At 55.2% G+C, this 17,269-nt stretch overlaps 1 protein-coding gene across 1 annotated transcript in view; it reads left to right on the top strand.

The window, feature by feature from the left end:
* The first annotated feature begins 253 nt into the window (after nt 1-253).
* Smarcd3 (SWI/SNF related, matrix associated, actin dependent regulator of chromatin, subfamily d, member 3) overlaps nt 254-17,269 on the top strand; it is a 32,682-nt gene continuing 15,666 nt past the window's right edge. Inside the window, exons 1-2 of the mRNA XM_046429774.1 lie at nt 254-328; nt 2,100-2,241. Of these exons, the coding sequence (XP_046285730.1) occupies nt 2,203-2,241 (39 nt within the window). The 5' untranslated portion in view covers nt 254-328; nt 2,100-2,202. The remainder of the gene's footprint in view (nt 329-2,099; nt 2,242-17,269) is intronic.

Below are 17,269 nucleotides of genomic sequence, written 5' to 3'. Positions count from 1 at the left end.
CAGCCACATGGCATGCTCTGGCTCGGTGTGATCGTGGGTATGCAGGTGCAGGTGCAGACCTAAGACATGTCTGTGTACAGGCTGACGCGCCCCACCTGTCTGGGTCTGGCAAGGGCCCACGACTGACTCTGAGATGAGATCCTACAGACGGATGGATGGGGCGACGCTTCCTGCTCCGATCCCTAACTCATTATTAAGCTCCTCGCTCTTTGCAGACGCTCCCTGCGCCTCCCCCGCTCCGGGCTGCAGCGGCGCAGGCGCCGGGCCGAGCCGAGCGCCGAGCGGGGAGCGGGCGATCGCGCTCCGGGCCGGGGTCCCCGGGGAGCAGGTGAGCGACCCGCGCCGCGCGGCCCCCACGGCCCTGGGCGAGAACGCCGCCCGGCCGCGCTGCGCCAGCGCCCCCGCCTTCCCTGCTGGCAGTACCCGCCTCGCCTCTGTTGGCATCTCCTCCTCCCCCTGCCTGGCTGCCGGGCATCCCTCCTCCCTGCCTGGCATCCCTCCTCCCTGCCTGGCATCCCTCCTCCCTGCCTGGCATGTCCCCCTTCTCCCTCCTGTCTGGCATCTCTTCCCTCCCCTCTGCCTGGCATCCCCTCTGTCCCCTAACTGGCATCCCTTCTTATACCTTCCCTGGCACACACCCCTACCTGGCACATCCCCTCGCCCCACCTGGCATCTCCCTCTCTCTTTCTGGCACCGTCCTCCTTTCCCGATGTCTGCCCCCACTCCTGACTCTTCACCCCGCCCCAGCCTAGTGCCTCTCCCTCCTGCCCCCTGGTACCTCCTGCCTGACTGGCCGCTCTCTACCTCCTCTTCCCTGCTCGGCTCCCTCCCCTCCACCCCCATGGCTCCCTCCCCCCCTCCACCTGCACTTCCCTTCCTCCCCTGTCTGGCACCGTCCTGCCTGGCACCTTCCCTTCCTCCCCTGTCTGGCACCACCCTCCTCCCCTTGCCTGGCGCCTCCCTCCTGCCTAGCACTTTCCAGACCTGCTCCTCCTGGCACCCTCTCCCTCTGACTCCGTGTCTGGCACCCTCTCCCTCCTTCCCTACCTAGCACCTTCCCCAGCCGGGCACCCCTCTGGCCCCCCTTGGCTGGCATCTCCCCTACCTAGCACCTTCTTGCCCCTCCCTGGCACTTTCCCAGGCTCACCTTGGCATCCTTCTCCGTGGACACCTCTCCCGTTCATTTGTCCCTCTGTCCCCCCCCCTTCCTTCGGGGCACCTCCCCCAGCTCTGGATGGGGTATCCCCTCTCCTATTCTCACCTCCTCCTCTCCTGTCAGCTCCAGCAGCTGTCTCTGGGCCACACACACCTTCCCACCCTTACCTGCTGGGCAGGGCCCCTTCTCCAGCTTCCTCCCCTCCTCATCCTCCTTCCTCCTCGCCATTACCACAGTGGAGCCTTCGTGGGACACGTGGCCAACCCCCTCTCTGCCCACATTCTACATGTGACCCCCAACACTCTCGAGCCCACCCCATCCCCTCCCCAGACCCATGCCCACAGCACCATGTTCTCCCCCGGCCCAGGGGACTTCAGTTCAGAAGTTGAGTCTGACCCCAGCTCTAGATCTTCCTGCTCTTCCAGGCACAGAAGCTAGGGAATGGGTTGTGGACAGAACCGGGAGGCCACACACAGCCAGGCCTGGATGAGCTTCTGGTTCGGAGCACACTGACCTCCTGCCCACTCCCCCTGGGAATCCCCTGGTACCAGTCACCATCCCCGCTGGTCAGCCTCCTTCACCTCCAAAGCCCAGCCCTCCCTCCACCTACTCTCTGCCCAAAGCCGCTTTCCCCTGTGAGGCCTGGGGCTGCTGGGGTCTCAGCTCCTATCTTTCTAGTTCTCTGTCCTACAGGAAGGACCCTTGGGCCCATCTTCACCTGCATCTGGCACACACTGTGCCCACCCCATGCTCTTCTGTGGGCCACTCAACCTCAGACTGACCTTTGCTGTCCCTCTAGACCTGGTTCCTACCTATTTCCTGTCTTCTTCCTCAGACCTCCTATCCAGGGAGTTTGGCCTCCTCTCCAGCCTCCTGAGGCCCTTTCGAATCTGCCTGGGGGCTCAAGATCCAGCCCACCCCTCCCATTGTCCTCTCCTTTCAGATCCTCCTCAGAATGGCCCTTGGTGCTGCAGGCGCAGCGGGCTCTGGGCCCGGGCACCGAGGGGGCACTGGATGACTCACCCAGTTGCAGGACCCTGCCATCTATGACTCCAGGCCTTCAGCACCCACCCACCGTGGTACAGGTAGGCTCTTCCTTCCCCCAAAGCCAAAAGCAGGAGCTCTGACCCTCCTAGTCTGCCAGCTCTTGGCCCTGGCCACATCGCGTGGTCCCTCGCATGTCTGCCCGCTGGACCCCTGAGTGCCCATGCAGTGCCTCTCCTCATCCCTCCCAAGGCTGGAGCCCCCTCCTTGACCCTGCTGACATCTGTCATCTGTGCCACTTCTCCATCCCTGCACTATCTCCTGTGAGTGTCCCCCTCACCTCCTGGTGTCCCCAGGTCCTGCCCTTCAAAGCCATTCTGAGCCAAGAACACAATAGTTGGAAGCCATGTTTGGCTTCTGTGGAAAAGGTCTGGGGCTCTGGCTTCTTCCATGTTCTCCCTGCCCAGACACCCAGAGACACCGTCTCTCCCCTCACCTGGGCACAGGCATCTCGTGCACACCCACAGGTGAACACATACACACGTACACACACTTGTGTAGCTCTGCTAGCTGGGGGAAGCTGTAGGTCCCCTGGCACAACTTGGGCTCAGAAACCTCCCCTCAGACATGCCCCAGCAGGCATTGGGGTCGTGAAAGGGCAAGTGGTGGCCCTGCTGTGCCACCAGTGGGCCTTGAGCTCAGCAGCTTTCCCTCAGCCATTGCATGTGACTTGGACCCTCCTGAGCCTCTTCTCCAGAAGGTGAGCGGGGGGGACCACCTGGCTAGGCCCACAGCAGCCCCCTCCTCCAGAGGGATGCACTAGGGCTTGGGATAGAAGAGCCACCTGCCAAGGCGGTCCCTTCCCTGGGAAGAAGTTAGAGTCAACTCTAAAGCTGGGGTCTGGCTACATGGCCCACCTGTCCCTCTGGCCAACCCCACCTGCCGATGAGCTGGGCGCTTCCAGCCCAGAAAGAGGGTGGACAGGCAACCAGGCAGAAAGTGCCCAGATGGAACAGGCCTCACACTCTGGAGGGGACACCAGGAGAGCCCTGAACAGGTGTAGTTTGAAGAGGTTCTCAGAAGACAGGGCTGGTGGGGGTGCTGGTGCTGTGGGACAAGGGACAGAATAGGCCTCTTTCTGCTTCTTCCTCCCCCAAAGGGGACAAAGAAAGCCACCCTCCTGCTGGCTGCTCCTGTACTCTCTCCTCTCTAGCCTCCAGATGGGCCCAGGCCAAGGGTAAAATAGTGCTGGGCTCTGGCTGTTGCCTGGCCCCAAGGGATTAGAGCCACATAGGGTGGCAGTGAGTGCCAGTTGCCTGATGCAGAAACATGTATAGCTCAGGAATGCCCTGTCCACACCCAAAGCCCCAGGCCACTGTTCACAAGAAAGTCAGGTCCCCAAACTAAAGTCCCACCTCCCTACAATCTTTTGGTACCTTTTGGCACCTCAGCAGAATTGTGGATCTATTCTCAAGTCTGCGGAGGTTGGCTTTTTTTTTTTTTTTTTTTTGCACCAGGGATTGAACCTAGGGGCACTTAACCACTGAGCCACATCCCCAGCCCTTTTTAAAATTTTATTTAGAGACAGGGTCTCACTGAGTTGCTTAGTGCCTCGCTAGTTGCCAAGGCTGACTTTGAACTCACGATCCTCCTGCCTCAGCTTCCAGAGTCAGTGGGATCATAGGCGTGCGCCACCGCACCCAGCTACTGTGATTGGATCTAAGCGTAGATTCCATAGAAAAGGAATCACTGGTATATTCAGTATGTTCTTCCTAAATCAAAGGATTTAAATTCTGGGGTATCTGAGGGTGGACGCCATGTTCAATGGTGGGAGAAGCCCGGCTGGGAGGCTGCTGAGATCCCCGGGATATGAGCAGGAGCTGGCCCTCCACGTAGCAGGTCCTTGTAAAGGGTGGCCTATTGGAGGTAGCCTGAGATGAGCCCTACAGGGGTCCCACCACAGGAGGTGTGCCCAGCGCTATTCTAGACCTTGCTGGAAGAGGGTGATTTCTCTGAAGAGTTGGGGGCGTGGAGAGGAGGTCTGAGAGGACAGGAGTACCTCCTGGCCCCCGGACATGGGATGATTCCTGGGAGAGATGAGGCGGTGAGGGCAAGGCACCCATATTTTGGAATCACATTAACATAAAATCGGCTTTCATTCAGTGTGGAGTTGCGGGCTCTTGGTGGCCCAGGCACATGCTCAGGCATTTGAATGCTGGTGACGAGCCCCCGCTGCAGGCCAGCGATGGTGGGCATGAGTGGCACAGATGGGCAGCAGCTGGAGGCTGTCATGGGCTCGCCCATGGTGTGATTGCAAGTGAGTGCTCCTTGTTAGTGAGCGTTAATTGGCAGAGGTAATGAGCTGGAGGTGTCACTGGGAGGCGTCCCTGGGAGGACCGGGAGGTAGATGGGGAAGGACCCTGGGCTTTGGGAATTCCGAACCCTCTGGAATTGCTGCAGCTGAGGGGCCCACCTGAGGCCATAGCAAGCCTCTGGTGACTGGGGGACATCTTGTGGGGACCGTGGATGTTGTTCCCAGTGTCGCTAGGTGGTGAGGGGCACCGGAACCCTTGGTAATTCGCAAGAGACCATCTGAGAGGGCTGTGGCTCGCTTCAGCTGGGCTGCCATCTGGGATAACACGCTCCCTTGGTTTGCTTCCTGGGCTGCGAAACCAGTTTCTCTGTGACCTAAACTTACTTCCAGGGAATTTGAGAATGTGCCTTATGAGCGTGTTCCCCACACATGCCTTTGCTGGAATTTACAAACTTGGATCATCTCCCACGCGAATCATTTTTCCAGACTGAAGAACATTCTGGGGCCTGGAGTGGGGAGCAGGGTGCTGAGGGAGGGGTGAGGAGACGGTGCATCCTCTCACTCCAGAAAGGGCCTGAGCGGTGGAGTGCACACCTAATGGGAGAATCGGGACAGAGGGAAGGTGGGGTGGGGACACACACAGTGCCTACGGGTGAGGTTAGTGCACGAAATGTCAACCCGCAGGTCCCAAGACCCCTGTTGCCATGATTCACCTTGTTCTTAAGACGGAAACCAAACCATTTGTTCAAACGCTGTGGTTTTCTGGTCCTATCTCCTCTGGATGTCATAAAGGGGACACAGTGTGACAAAGTTAAGCAGTGTCCTCAACAATGTTCCAACAGTTTCCTAGGGCCACGGCAAGGACTGGCACAATACTGTCCAGCCAAATAAATATAGTGGACCCTGCTTAATCCAAAGAAAAAACGGAGAGCAACGAGGGGAGTGCATTGCCTCCTTCAGGAAATACTCCCCGTGTTAATATCTACAACAGCGTTTCCAATAAATATTGGGCAGCAGGAAGGTTTATCCACAGTTGAGAATTAAGTAGAGTCAGTTCTCCTGGCTGAGAGCATAGCTATAGAAAACAAAGAACTCCATCAGCATGTGTACACAGCAGGTGAGTTTGGAGGAAGACAGTCCTTACCCACTAGGTCCTGAACCCACCGGGAGCTAGGCATAGAGGTCAGGGACACATTAAGAGGGGAAGTGGAGAAGGAGGCGTGACCCTGGGGCCTACATGTGGAAGGCAGGCCCTGTGCCCCTCCTGGCTTGCTTCCTGGGGCGCAGGAATAGGAGCAGATGGTCCATACTGGGCTGACTCCCCAAGAGAGAAGGGCTGGCCACAGGGAAAATAGCCCTGGTTTCAACCTTTAGTCCCCCACCCCGAGAGAGCGATGGATGTGTCTTGTAAGTGTCAGACCCTTCCCACCTCATCAGGCCAAGCATCACCCACCAGGAGGAAGGGCTCAGAGAGGGGCAGGGGGTGATTCCAAGGTCTCCTCTTCTGGGGAATAGAGTAGAAGTTTCCTTGTGGACACTTGCGGACAAAGGGTGGGGTCCCCTCAGCGGGGGGTGGAGCCAGCCACACAGCTGGACAGTGACATCAAAATGCTCAAGTCCATATCCCTTCCTGGGGACAAGGGCCACTTCCCTCCACTGGGTTTTATTTCCCACATATAACCCCACTCCATCCACTTGCTCCTTCCCAAGCCACCCTCCCCCAGTCCGTGCCACTCTTGTCCTCTGCCAGACCACTGAGGTAGCCACCTAACTGGGTGCCCGCGCCTGACCCCCACCGGGCGGGGTAGGCAGGTTGGGCTTCCTGAAGAAGCCCAGACCCTTTGGGCTGCGCCTCACGGCTTCCAGCTGCTGCCTCACTCAGGCCCTTTGTGGATGTCCCTTCTGCCTCCACACCAGACCTGGCTCCCTTGGCCTGGCTCATTGCAGTCCCTCTGTGGCCCTCCTTCCCAACTTTGTCCCACCCCTGATTAGGAATGAAGTCCCACCATCTGAAGTCTCACAGGATGTATTGAAATATTTAATTGTGGTGCTCTTTAAAGACATGGGTTATGCTGTGCTTTTACCAGAAGTTTTCTTGCCTCAGTTTCCCCTCAAGCCCCACTTTTCCACCATCCTCGTCTTCCTTCAGAGGAAAACCCAGGGCTGGGGTGCAGCTCAGAGTGGAGCACATGCTTAGCCCGCACACGTCTCTGCATGGACAGACAAATGAGGCCGGGTGGGTGGGACAGACAAATGAGGTGAGGTGGCTTTGACAGTGACTCCGGTGCTCTTGTGCTGCTGGCCTCCCCCCGAGCACATGGACATCTGAACTGCTCCATGCAGGAGCTCCTGACTCACAGGGCAGGTCCCTCCGGCAGGTCCCCTGTCGGCAGGCTCTCCATATTCCAGCTTCCTCCCTCTTCAGGTGTTGCCATGGTGATGGAGAATATTCCTCCCCTGGCCTTGCTCTGGACCTTGGGAGTCACAGAGAGCAGACCCTTCCTGTGCCAAGCCACCTGAAAGCCCTTGGAGGCGGTTCTCCTGGCCCTGCCTCCTCCCAGGGACATTGGCTTCTGCTCCTTCACGTGTTCTTTCCTGAAGGCCTGCAGGCCGCTCACTACCTGTGGGTCTGTTAGGTGAGCACTGCCCCATGCCAGCCAGGCCACGTGTCCCGTCTGCAAAATGAGACATCGGCCTTTCTATAAGGACTCAGTGACCTGAGCTCTCCCCCTCTGCATAAGGCCAGGCATGGGATGGATTCCCATATGGCCCCCGGTCACCACTTGGGTTGAAATGTGGTGCTTGGCATGACTCCTGCAATAGGCGCCATCTGTAGGCCCTGAGCACGTTTTCCTTGGTCCTAGCCTCCACTCACACTGCCCAAATTGCACCACTGGCCACCCAGGGTAAGGCCCTGCCCCAGCCCTGAGGTGCAAGTTCAAAGGCTACTTAACATCTTATAGGAAGTCCATCCCACTCTTTTACATTAATTACTGGGCCCCCAGGAGCATTTGGATTTTCATCCCCTACAACAGGGAATAAGGGGTGAATGTCGTAAATGCTGCCCTCACTCAGGCCCTTTGTGAATGTCCCTTCTGCCATGTCCCCTGAAAAGAAGAGCTCCTCCAAAAGGGATAGCCCTTCCTCAGCTCCATCTGATTGTGTCCCAGTTCGTTGGTGGGCTTATAGTGCCAGCATTCTAATTTTTTAAGATATTCTGGAAATCTGGGGTTTTTTTTTTTCTTTTCACATGAAATCTCCCAAGTTTTAAGGTTGGTGCCTAATTAAAGTGTTTAAGACATGACCAAGGCAAGCGAGTCCCATCTGCCCTACCCACTTTGTGTCACCCACCTTGATCTCCTCACCATTATCTGTCACCTGCCATCTCTTCTGTCCCTCAGCCCAGAACCCAAACCAGCATTTCTCACCAAGAATTCGAGAACCCCCAGGCGTCAGAGGGCCCAGCTTGAGAAACTACGCTAACAGCTCAGCCACTTGAGGTGGCCTCTTTCAACAATGAAATTGCAAACAAAATGCAAAGCGTAGTTCAAAACCTGAGGACCCTCCCTCAAGAAGAGATCAGCGGTCCCTTTGGAGCGGTGTTGCCCCTCAGTCCTCAGTGACATACTGATCAGGAGGGGCCAGGGGCTGAGTGGAATGCCCCTCTCGACCTGTGTACCTTCTCTGCCTCCAGAGCAGTGGTGCTGAGGAAACCCGGGCCACCTTGCACAGCCAGCGAGCAGGGGGTGGTGACCCAGAGAGGATATTGGCCTTATGATCAGAAAATGGGAGTCTAAGCCCCATTCACCTTCAGTTGGTGCCCAGCTCTGGGTCAATCATGAGAGAACACGCTCAGCCTTTTGTTCCTGTCTTTAAAGTGGGTATGGTAACATCCATTCTTTCAACTTGTGGGGAGTTAGAACCCCATGAAATAGTGCATGATTGGACTGTCTTGCGGGCTAAGCTCCCTAAAGATGCAGGCGTTCATTGGAAGGAGGTTGACAGAACGTCTCATTGTCTCTGGGGTGTGATCATAAACGCGGAGGCAGTGAAGTGCTGCTGACTATTTAACCAGCAGCTCTGGGCAGGGCAGCGGGAGCACAGCAGAGTCCTGATTTGTGTCATCTGCTGAGTTGTGGCATAAGTACTCCCACTAGAGCTGATGTCAAGTTACTGCCCTGACACTGCAGCAGGTCACTGGCCAGATGTCACTACGTACATTTGCTAAGATGGAAGATGAAGAACAGAGGGCGTAGGTCAGTCTGCAGAGAGGCTTTGTCCTGCTGCCTGTCCTTTTTCAAGACATTCGGGAAAGACTTGGATGGAGATTGAAGGTCACGCTCCCTGGATTCATGGAAGGTGCTCAGACCGAAGCCCTCCACCCACCAGAGTACTGGGCTGATTCTCCTGCGATGACTATTCACAGGAATAAGTAGAAGGGTCTGCTTCTGAGTCTACAAGGGCAGGAGTGAGGGCTAGGAGTGGGCCAGGTGGTCAACAGGTGTGACACGGCCATGGGGGGACGGCTTCTTCAGTACTCTGTGACTTAATGAGAATGTCCACATGTGACATCTCACCACTGTTTGGCCATTGACATTAACCCAGCAAGAGAAGTCAGGTGACAGTGCCCATTGGAAAGGTGAGAGACTGGGGCTCCGAGAGGTCCGTGTGACTTGGCCCCTGGGTCCTCCTGTTGGGAGGTGGTGGAAGAGAGACTCAGCTGTCTCTGGCCCCCGGTTCTGCCCACCCTGTGCTGACAGAGGCCATTCTGAGGGGAGGCCAGAGTGCAGAATGGCTGTCCAGCAGGCCCCGTGAAGACCACTGCAGGAGGAGCGAAGGGAGGTATTGGGGTGAATCGTTTCATCAGGGCGCTGTAACAGAGTGCCGCAGTCTGGGATGGGGGTAGCTTAGTGGGAGTGTCCTTGCCTAACGGGTGTGAGGCCCTGGGTTTGAAAAAAAAAACAAAACTAAAACTAAAACAGTACCACAGAGGGGACAGTGAAGCCACACACTGTCCCAGGCTTCTGTGGCTTGTGGGTGGCTGTCTTCTCCCTCTGCGGCTTCAGGTTATCTGCACCTGCCTACCCTTCCCTTTTCTGTCTGCACGCCCGTCATACTGGATCAGGGACCCACCCTAATTACCTTGCTTTGACTTGATTTCCTCTCTAAGGACATTCTGGAGTACTGGGGGTTAGGACTCCACCGCACGGGCTTTGGGGAAACATAATGCGACCCACACTGGGGGACTATTGCTGCCTTCAGAGTTGGGAAGTGTACCTTGTGGGAGAGGGAGAAGACGGGCTCCAAGTGGCTGGAACTTCAGGGAAGTGAAGGGGATCTTTGGACCACACCCATCACAGGGGACCTTGGGCTGCTGGATGCTGGGATGCTGGCTTCTCACCTAGCTCCTGGGTTCCCCACCTGCAGAGACAGAGGGAGGACTTGGCCTTCTGTGCCCATTTTACCCTGGACAATCAGTGCTCCTTCTTCCCAGCTGGCCCCCAACCCTGCACCTACAGCCAGTTCTACCACTGCTCTACCCTGGCTGCTGATGCTGCCTCAACCAGAAGCACAGGTGCAGCCCCCAGAGCTCCCGGAGCTCACAGGTACTTCTGTTCGCCTGTGTCACCTCCGTTCTGGGGGAAGGAGGCAGCCCACAGAGGCCCACTTGCCTCTCTGTGTCCTGGGAGAGTCACACAGTAGCTGGCCTGAAGGCTTCTTCCTGAGGGACTTTAACTGCATGCACCCTGTGCTCTGGGATGGGCAGAAGCTGCTGCCATCCTGGGACACCCCCCAGGTAGGAACTAACATCAGCTCCTCTCTGTGGACAACTTCTGCCTTTGGGAACCTGACCTTCAGCCCCAAAGAGGTGATCATGCCGGGTCAAGGGAATGGCATATGCAAAGGTTCTGAGGTGACAGGAACTCAATAAGTCTGAGGTCTTGGTAGGGATGGTAGGGCTGAGGGCAGGCACCAGGCAAATCCAGCCCTGTGGGCCCTGGCAAGGAACTTAAATTCTGTCATTGCAATGGAAACCACTGTCAGACCTTAAGCAAGCATGTGCCGTGGTCCCAGTTAGATTTTTTTAAAAGATCATTCTGGCTACAGGGTGGAGAACAAGCTGGAGAGAGAACAGGATGAAGAGGTGGGTCCAGGGCTGGGGTTGTAGCTCAGTGGTAGAGGGTTTGCCTAGCACGTGTGAGATATGAGTTCAGTCCTCAGCACCACATAAAAATAAACTAATTAATAAATGAAAATATATAAAACATAACAATAGCATAAAAAAAGAGGTGGGTCCAGAAGAGAGGTGGCGGTGGCCTGGCCCAGGATGGTGGCAGGGGGCGGCAGAAATGAAGGGCTTGAGAGGTCATTCAAGGTGAAATCAACAAGCCTGCCCAAGGAGTGGGCAGGAGGGCCCAGGAGAGCAGCACAGCGTGGAAGCCCGAGGCCCTGGAGCTGCCTGGGAATGGGCAGGCTTGCAGCTGAGTGTGAGGAGGAGTGGAAGGCACTCCTGCAGGTGGAACCCAGGGGACAAACACAGGGCTGCAGGGACATGTGGACACATCTGGGAATGGGAGCAGAGGCCCCTGGCAGCAGAGGTAGGGTCTGCATAGATATGGGGACACTCTGCCTCTCTGTCCCCCTCTCCTAGCTCCCTCTCAGATTCGAAGTTGTAGTTTACAGGCTCAGCCTTGATTTGAAACCTCAGAACCCCCTTTGCTTTTTTAAAAATTAAAAATAAATCAATCTAGCAGGAGTATCTGGGGCACCCCCACCTCCTCCCACAGCAGCCTCCCACAGCAGCCTCCCACAGCAGGGCCAGAACACAGACTGGAGATGGGCTGCATCCACTACTAGCCTTGGGCAGGTCATCTTGCCTTTCTGGACCTCAGTGTCCCCACCCATAAAATGCTCATGGTCCCCTGGTAAGGCGTGTTCACATTAACTGAGCTGACGTCCATCCAAGACTTCAAACATGGTGCGCAGCGCAAGTGATGTGTGTCAGCTGTCCTTGGTACCGGCTTTAGTCCTGCCCATCTGCCATTCGTAAAACTCCCCAAGATAAAGCATGGATCTTGGGGTGACTCTCCCTGGCCCTCAGAGAGGTGCCTGACCAAGGCCCCGAGAGCACAGCAGCCTGTACCACCTGTGGGCACCCTGCCCCAGGGCCTTTCCTCGTCATGGGCTCGGGTTCTCCTCAGGTGCTGCTGTTCTGAGATAGCTCCTGGGCTCCGCTCGCTCCCCCTCCAAGGGTGCCCCACACACACCCTGGCACAAAGCCCTCCATCCATCTCATCTTCTCAAGGACCGAGGGTCCTAAGGCAGGCAGAGCTAGGCCCTGCAGAGGAATGGTAGCACTTCTGGCCCGAGCTCCCTGTGGGGAGGAGGCCTGGTGCCGTGGGAGGCCTGCCTTCCCTCAGATGCCTCTGCCCGCAGTTCCCAGGCCCAACAAGTGGCCTTGCGGATTCTTCTTGGGTTTTAGTCCAGGCAGTTCATGCTGTGATGGCTCCTGAGTGTCCTCCTTCCCCACAGCCTTGCCACAGCCCCTACCAAGTTTCAGGCCGTAGGCTTCGCGTGTGGAGGCTGGCGCTGCACACTGGCCTTGGCTGTTCTCCACAGGGAAACCTCCAACAGGTGGGAAGGACTCACATTCCGCAGGGGACTCGAGGAGCCCACCCCCATTAGTCACTCTGAGTAATCACCTGGCTGTGATTCTCGGGGCTGACCCCTCATGTGTACCCGACAGCTGAAGGGGTTGGAGGGCTCCCAGATTCCACTACCCTCTAGCTGGAGCCAGTGGGCACCAGGATTAGCCAAGCCTGGAGACGAGGCAACTCAGTGGCCGCCTAGCCCACTGGAAATCCAGGTAGCGGCATTGGAAGCTGATAACATGTGGGTAAGGGGAGCTCTTTGGGGGGCTGTGCTGAACTCTGCTCTCTCACCTCAGAGCCACTGTGAGGCAGGACTCCCTGTTTTGCAGATGGGGAAGGGAAAGGATAAGGTTAGGGCTCAGTGTCTGAGCAGGGACTGAACCCAAGAGTACCCGACTCTAGAGCTGAGGTTCTCAACCTGGGGCAGTTTCTCCCTCCAGAGATCAGGGACAATGTCTGGAGTATTTTGTTGGTTACACTGGGGAGAGGCTGGGGATACTTCTAACATCACTCAGAATACAGGACAGTATGTAAGTCTTGGTTTTTCTGTTTTTGTTTTGGTTCCAGGGATTAAATCCAGTAGTGTTTAATCAGTGAGCACATGCCCAGCCCAGCCCCGCCCCCCCTTTTTTTTTAATTTTGAGACAGGGTCTCATTAAATTGCTCAGGGCCTCACTAAGTTGCTGAGGCTGACTTTGAACTTGCAATCCTCCTGCCTCAGTCTCCTAAGCTGCTGGGGTGACAGGCGTGCACCACCATGCCGGGCAATGTACGAGACTTGATAGCAAATCATCTCAGACTGGGGTGTAGCTCATTGGCAGCGCACATGGTAAACATCCTGCTCAAAATGTGAACAGTTCCAAAGTTGAGAAACCTTCTTCCAGTGCCCAACCTAAGAGCCATCATACCATGCAGCCTGCAGAGACCCAACGGGGGGCAATGGGAGGACAGGACTCCAGAATAAATGGAGCAACGGGCAGGGCAGTGAGGCCCCATTGTCCAAGCCCTGGCCTGAGCCACACTAGATTACCAGGTTACAGTGGCAAAGACAAGAACCCAGGCCTCCCCACCTGCTACCTCCCATGGCCGATCACACGGGGGAGGGAGGGAGCACTGGCTAGCCTTAGTTACAAAGATTTGCAGGAACTGGGAGTGGCATACCATCAGGTCAAGACCTGAGAACAGACCCCACCTGTCACCCCCACTGCTCACCTAGGGGGTCTTCATGATGCTCCTTGGCCACTACCCAAGCTTTTGAGCCCAAGAGTAAAAAAAAGCACCACTGCTGTGTGGGGCCCTGGGAGTTGCTGAGCCTGGCCTTGATCATGAATCCCTGTCATGCACAAGCCTCCCAGGCCCCTCCTTTCTCAACCGAACAAGCTCTCGCTCCATCACCACGAGCACTCTGTTCTGACCTGTGCAAAAAGTGCATATTACCATTCATGTCACTTCTCTCACCTCTTGATCCTCTGAGTTCTCAAACCCTATGGCCACCAAGAGGACCAGGAACACAGAACAAGGTGGGGTGTCCTGAGGACCGCAAGCCCCCAAAGGGACAGCAGACTAAGGTGGCTAGATAGAGGATGGGGAGACGTGTTGTTGTGGCAAAGTGTGTGTCCTTCCTACAAGCTACACAATGCACATATGTGTCCGTCCTGAAGGCCAGGAGGAACCAGGTGAGCAAGGGGCTATTCCAAGTTCAACCAGAATTTGTCTTTTAGCTAAAAAGTAATTTCAACACAGAAAACCACCTCAAGTGCACTGAAATTTATTTCAGGCACCTTGATGGCAAATTTTCTAGAATTTGGATTCCCAATGTTTGAAAATGTCTACTTGAGATTTTTTTGAGGTATATTTTAAGATAGAATGAGGGTAACTCAGCTTCAAAATATAGGTTTCTGGGGACTTTGATTTCCTTCTTTTAAAGGAGGTGTTTGGTCAGACATGGTGGTACATGCTTATTATCTCAGTGACTTGGGAGGCTGAGGCAGGAGGATTGCAAGTTTGAGGCCAGCCTTAGCAATTTAGTGAGATGCAGTCTCAAAATATATAAATAAAAAAAGCTTGGGGTGTAGCTCAGTGATAGAGTGGTCCCTGGGTTCCAGCTCCAGTGCCACACAGAAAGGAAACAAACAAACATACATAGATGTTTGGGGAAGGTAGAAGGTGCTGGTGTGTGTCTCTGTCATTCTTTCCAGCAGACATGCCTTCTGCAAGGGTGCACCAGGGAGGCAGCTTGGGGTGAAAGAGAAAACTCAGAGACCTTGAGGTCAGGAGACCCAATTTATAATCCCAGTCCCACCCTGCAATAGCAAAGTGACTTTGGGCATGTCACATGGCTTCTTAGAGCATCATTGTCCTTATCTTTAGAATGGGACTCCTACCATGTGCCTGAGAGAGCATCTATAGGGTCAGACAGGTCACTGTGTATGAAAGTGCTTGGTCAACGACAAGGTTCACACAAATCCAAGATCAGGTTATTATTCAGTGGTGACCTAGGCTTGACTTGTGACATTGTCCAGCACATGGAAGCATGCTGGAAATCCTAAAGGACTCGGTAGGATTCCCCTACTACACATTTGATTTATCGGAGTCTATCCTCGTGGTACCGACTGGTGGAAGGCAGCAGGGCTGGGTGAGGGATAAGGCGGGTGGAGGGAGGGGGTGCTGCCATTGTGAGTCACAGGCTGTGCCTCCTGGAGAGGACATTGGAACTTTTGGTAGGTGAGAGCCATGCAGGTTGTGGAGGGAGAACGCCCTGGACAGGGGAGCACAAGCTGGAGGGAGAGTAAGGATGGCCAGAACCTTGCATTTCCAAAGAGCCTCGAGGAGGACGGAGGCTGGGGCACAGAGAAGAGGGACAGGAGGGACAGGAGACAAGAAGAATTCAGGGAGCTGGGGTTGGGGACCTTCAGGACCTTGGCCCTTACCTGGAATCAGTTGGGGAGCCCTGGGAGGTGCTGTCTTGTGTGTCCCTTTTTATTTGTATTTTTTGTTTGTTTGTTTTGAGACAGGATCTCACTATATTGCCCAAGCTGGTTTTGAACTCCTGGGCTCAAAGCATCACCAGCCTCCAGCCTCCCAAGTAGCTGGGCACACAGGTGTGCACCACCATGACCTGTAGTTATTTTTCTCTAAACCAACTTTGTGATTTTGTTGTTGTTGTTGTTGTTGATGAGTGAAAACCTTGAACTCCTTGATATCAAGAGCTGCACAATTAGGGACCCAGCAGGTAAGCAGAGCAGAGTTAAGGGATCAGACGTCTTCATTATTTTGCCCACTTTTCACATTCATGTACACAGAACCATGAATGCAGTTTGGAGCCTCAAGCCTCTGTTTAGAGGACACTCTGGTGGCCATGTTGAGAGCAGGCTGTTGGGCACAAATTTTGAAGCAGGCCATTCAGAACCTCGGGTTTGGCTGGGGCAGTAGCCATGGAGAATGAGAAGGGTTTGGACTCTGGGTCCACAGCCAACAGAATTTGCCCCGAGATTGGATGTGGATGTAGAGGAAGACAGGACCCCTGGATGATTCCAAGGGCCTGAGCACCTGGAAGGAGGGAAAGAGTGGAATTAAGTTTCAGTGATCTATTAAAGATCTGGGGAAATGCCGCGTGGACGATTGGATGTATGTGCCTAAGGGTTGGGAGAGAGGCCTGGGCTACAGGGAAAGCTGAGGAGTTGTCCACAGGTGGGTGGTCCTGCGAGCTGTGAGGCTGGATGATGGATGCTGTCTCCTGATGATGCCCTCAGGTGCCCCCTGGCATTGAGAGGGAAGATGAAGGGCTGGACAGCTGAGGAGCCTGGGAAAGGGGAGTCTCAGAGGCAGGAGGAAAGCTGAGAAAGGGGAGGAGTGTTCCTCCGAGGAGAGAGGGACCCGGTGTTGTCAAATGCTGCTGTTATATAAGCAAGACGAGTCCTGGGAATTGATGGTGGCATTTGACAACATAGAGGTATCTGGGGCCCCAATAGTGGCATGATCTATGAGAGGTGCACCTGTTGGGGTGCAGCAGATGCAGACAAGTCTTTTGAGAAGGAGTGTTGCAATGGGACAATAACCTGCAAGATAAATAGGATGAGAAGAGTTTGGGATGAGAATGACGGCCCTGCGCACGCCGGCAAGAAGGATCTGGGGGAGACGGGAGTTGACAGTGCCGTGATGAAGCAGAGGACCGCTGGAGCAGTGTTCTCAGGCATATGAGAGGGATCGGGGCTAGCACACCCGGATGTCACCAGCTTTGGGCTGAAGCACACGTGACCCATTCGTGTGGTTGCTGATAGGTGGAAGGATGTGGATAAGAGTCTCTTCAAGCTATTTGTAAGCTTCCATCTTCCCAGCAAAGAGGGCAGCAAGAGCACCAGGGGAGTGGGGCCAGGTTGGAGGCTAGAGGCAGGAGGTGAGAGGGGAGCGGGGACGACTGTGCACATGCTGAGGAGAGTCGATATGCTGGGCAGTACAGGCCGGAGAGTACCTGCTTCTCCAGTGAGACCATCAGGGTCATTGTGTACCTTCCCCAGGCCCCATTCTTGTGCAAGGAGGAACAGGTGAAGCTGGGTTTAGTGCCTAAGGAAGAGAGTCAAGGGTATCTCCAAGGGAGGTTGAAATGGCAAATTTTATGTCATGTATATGTTGCATTAAAAAAAAAAAAAAAAAGACGAGCGTAGTCGTAGCTCAGCGGCATAGCACTTGCCTAGCAACTGTGAGGCCCAGGTTTCCATCCCAAGCACAGAGAGGAAGAGGGGGTGGGGGAGAAAAAGAAAGAGAAGACGTGTGAAGGAGTAAGGAGTGGGTGCCATGAGGGCACAGGTCATCAGAATGGCCAGAGGTGTCCTAGGAGCCATAGCTTTGGCTATGGAAGTGGGGTCAGAGAGAAGGGTGCGTGGGACCCTTCCTATATGGAATGAAATGCAAAGCCAGGGGTTTGGAAACAGGAGTGAAGGGCAAGGAGGGTTCCCACCCCATCCTGAGGCCAGTGGTAAGGAGACCTGGAAAAACAGCTCCCACGGGGAGAGTTCCGGGGGGAAGCAGGTCCTGGGGGAGCTGCTTCTACTATGAGAAGACAAAGGGGCCATTCACAGAAGAGGTGGAGCCTATTGGAAATTTAGTTTATGATTTTTTGAGAAGGGTTTGAAGAGTTGGTGGAAAATGGAAGCAGAAGCAGGA

Source organism: Marmota monax, unplaced genomic scaffold, assembly GCF_021218885.2.
Source record: "Marmota monax isolate L192 unplaced genomic scaffold, Marmota_monax_Labrador192_F-V1.1 WCK01_AAM20220418_F8-fsc00193, whole genome shotgun sequence".
NCBI classification, from domain to species: Eukaryota; Metazoa; Chordata; class Mammalia; order Rodentia; family Sciuridae; genus Marmota; species Marmota monax.
The sequence above is the reverse complement of the archived record's forward strand: the minus strand, read 5'-3'. Positions and strand labels throughout refer to the sequence as shown.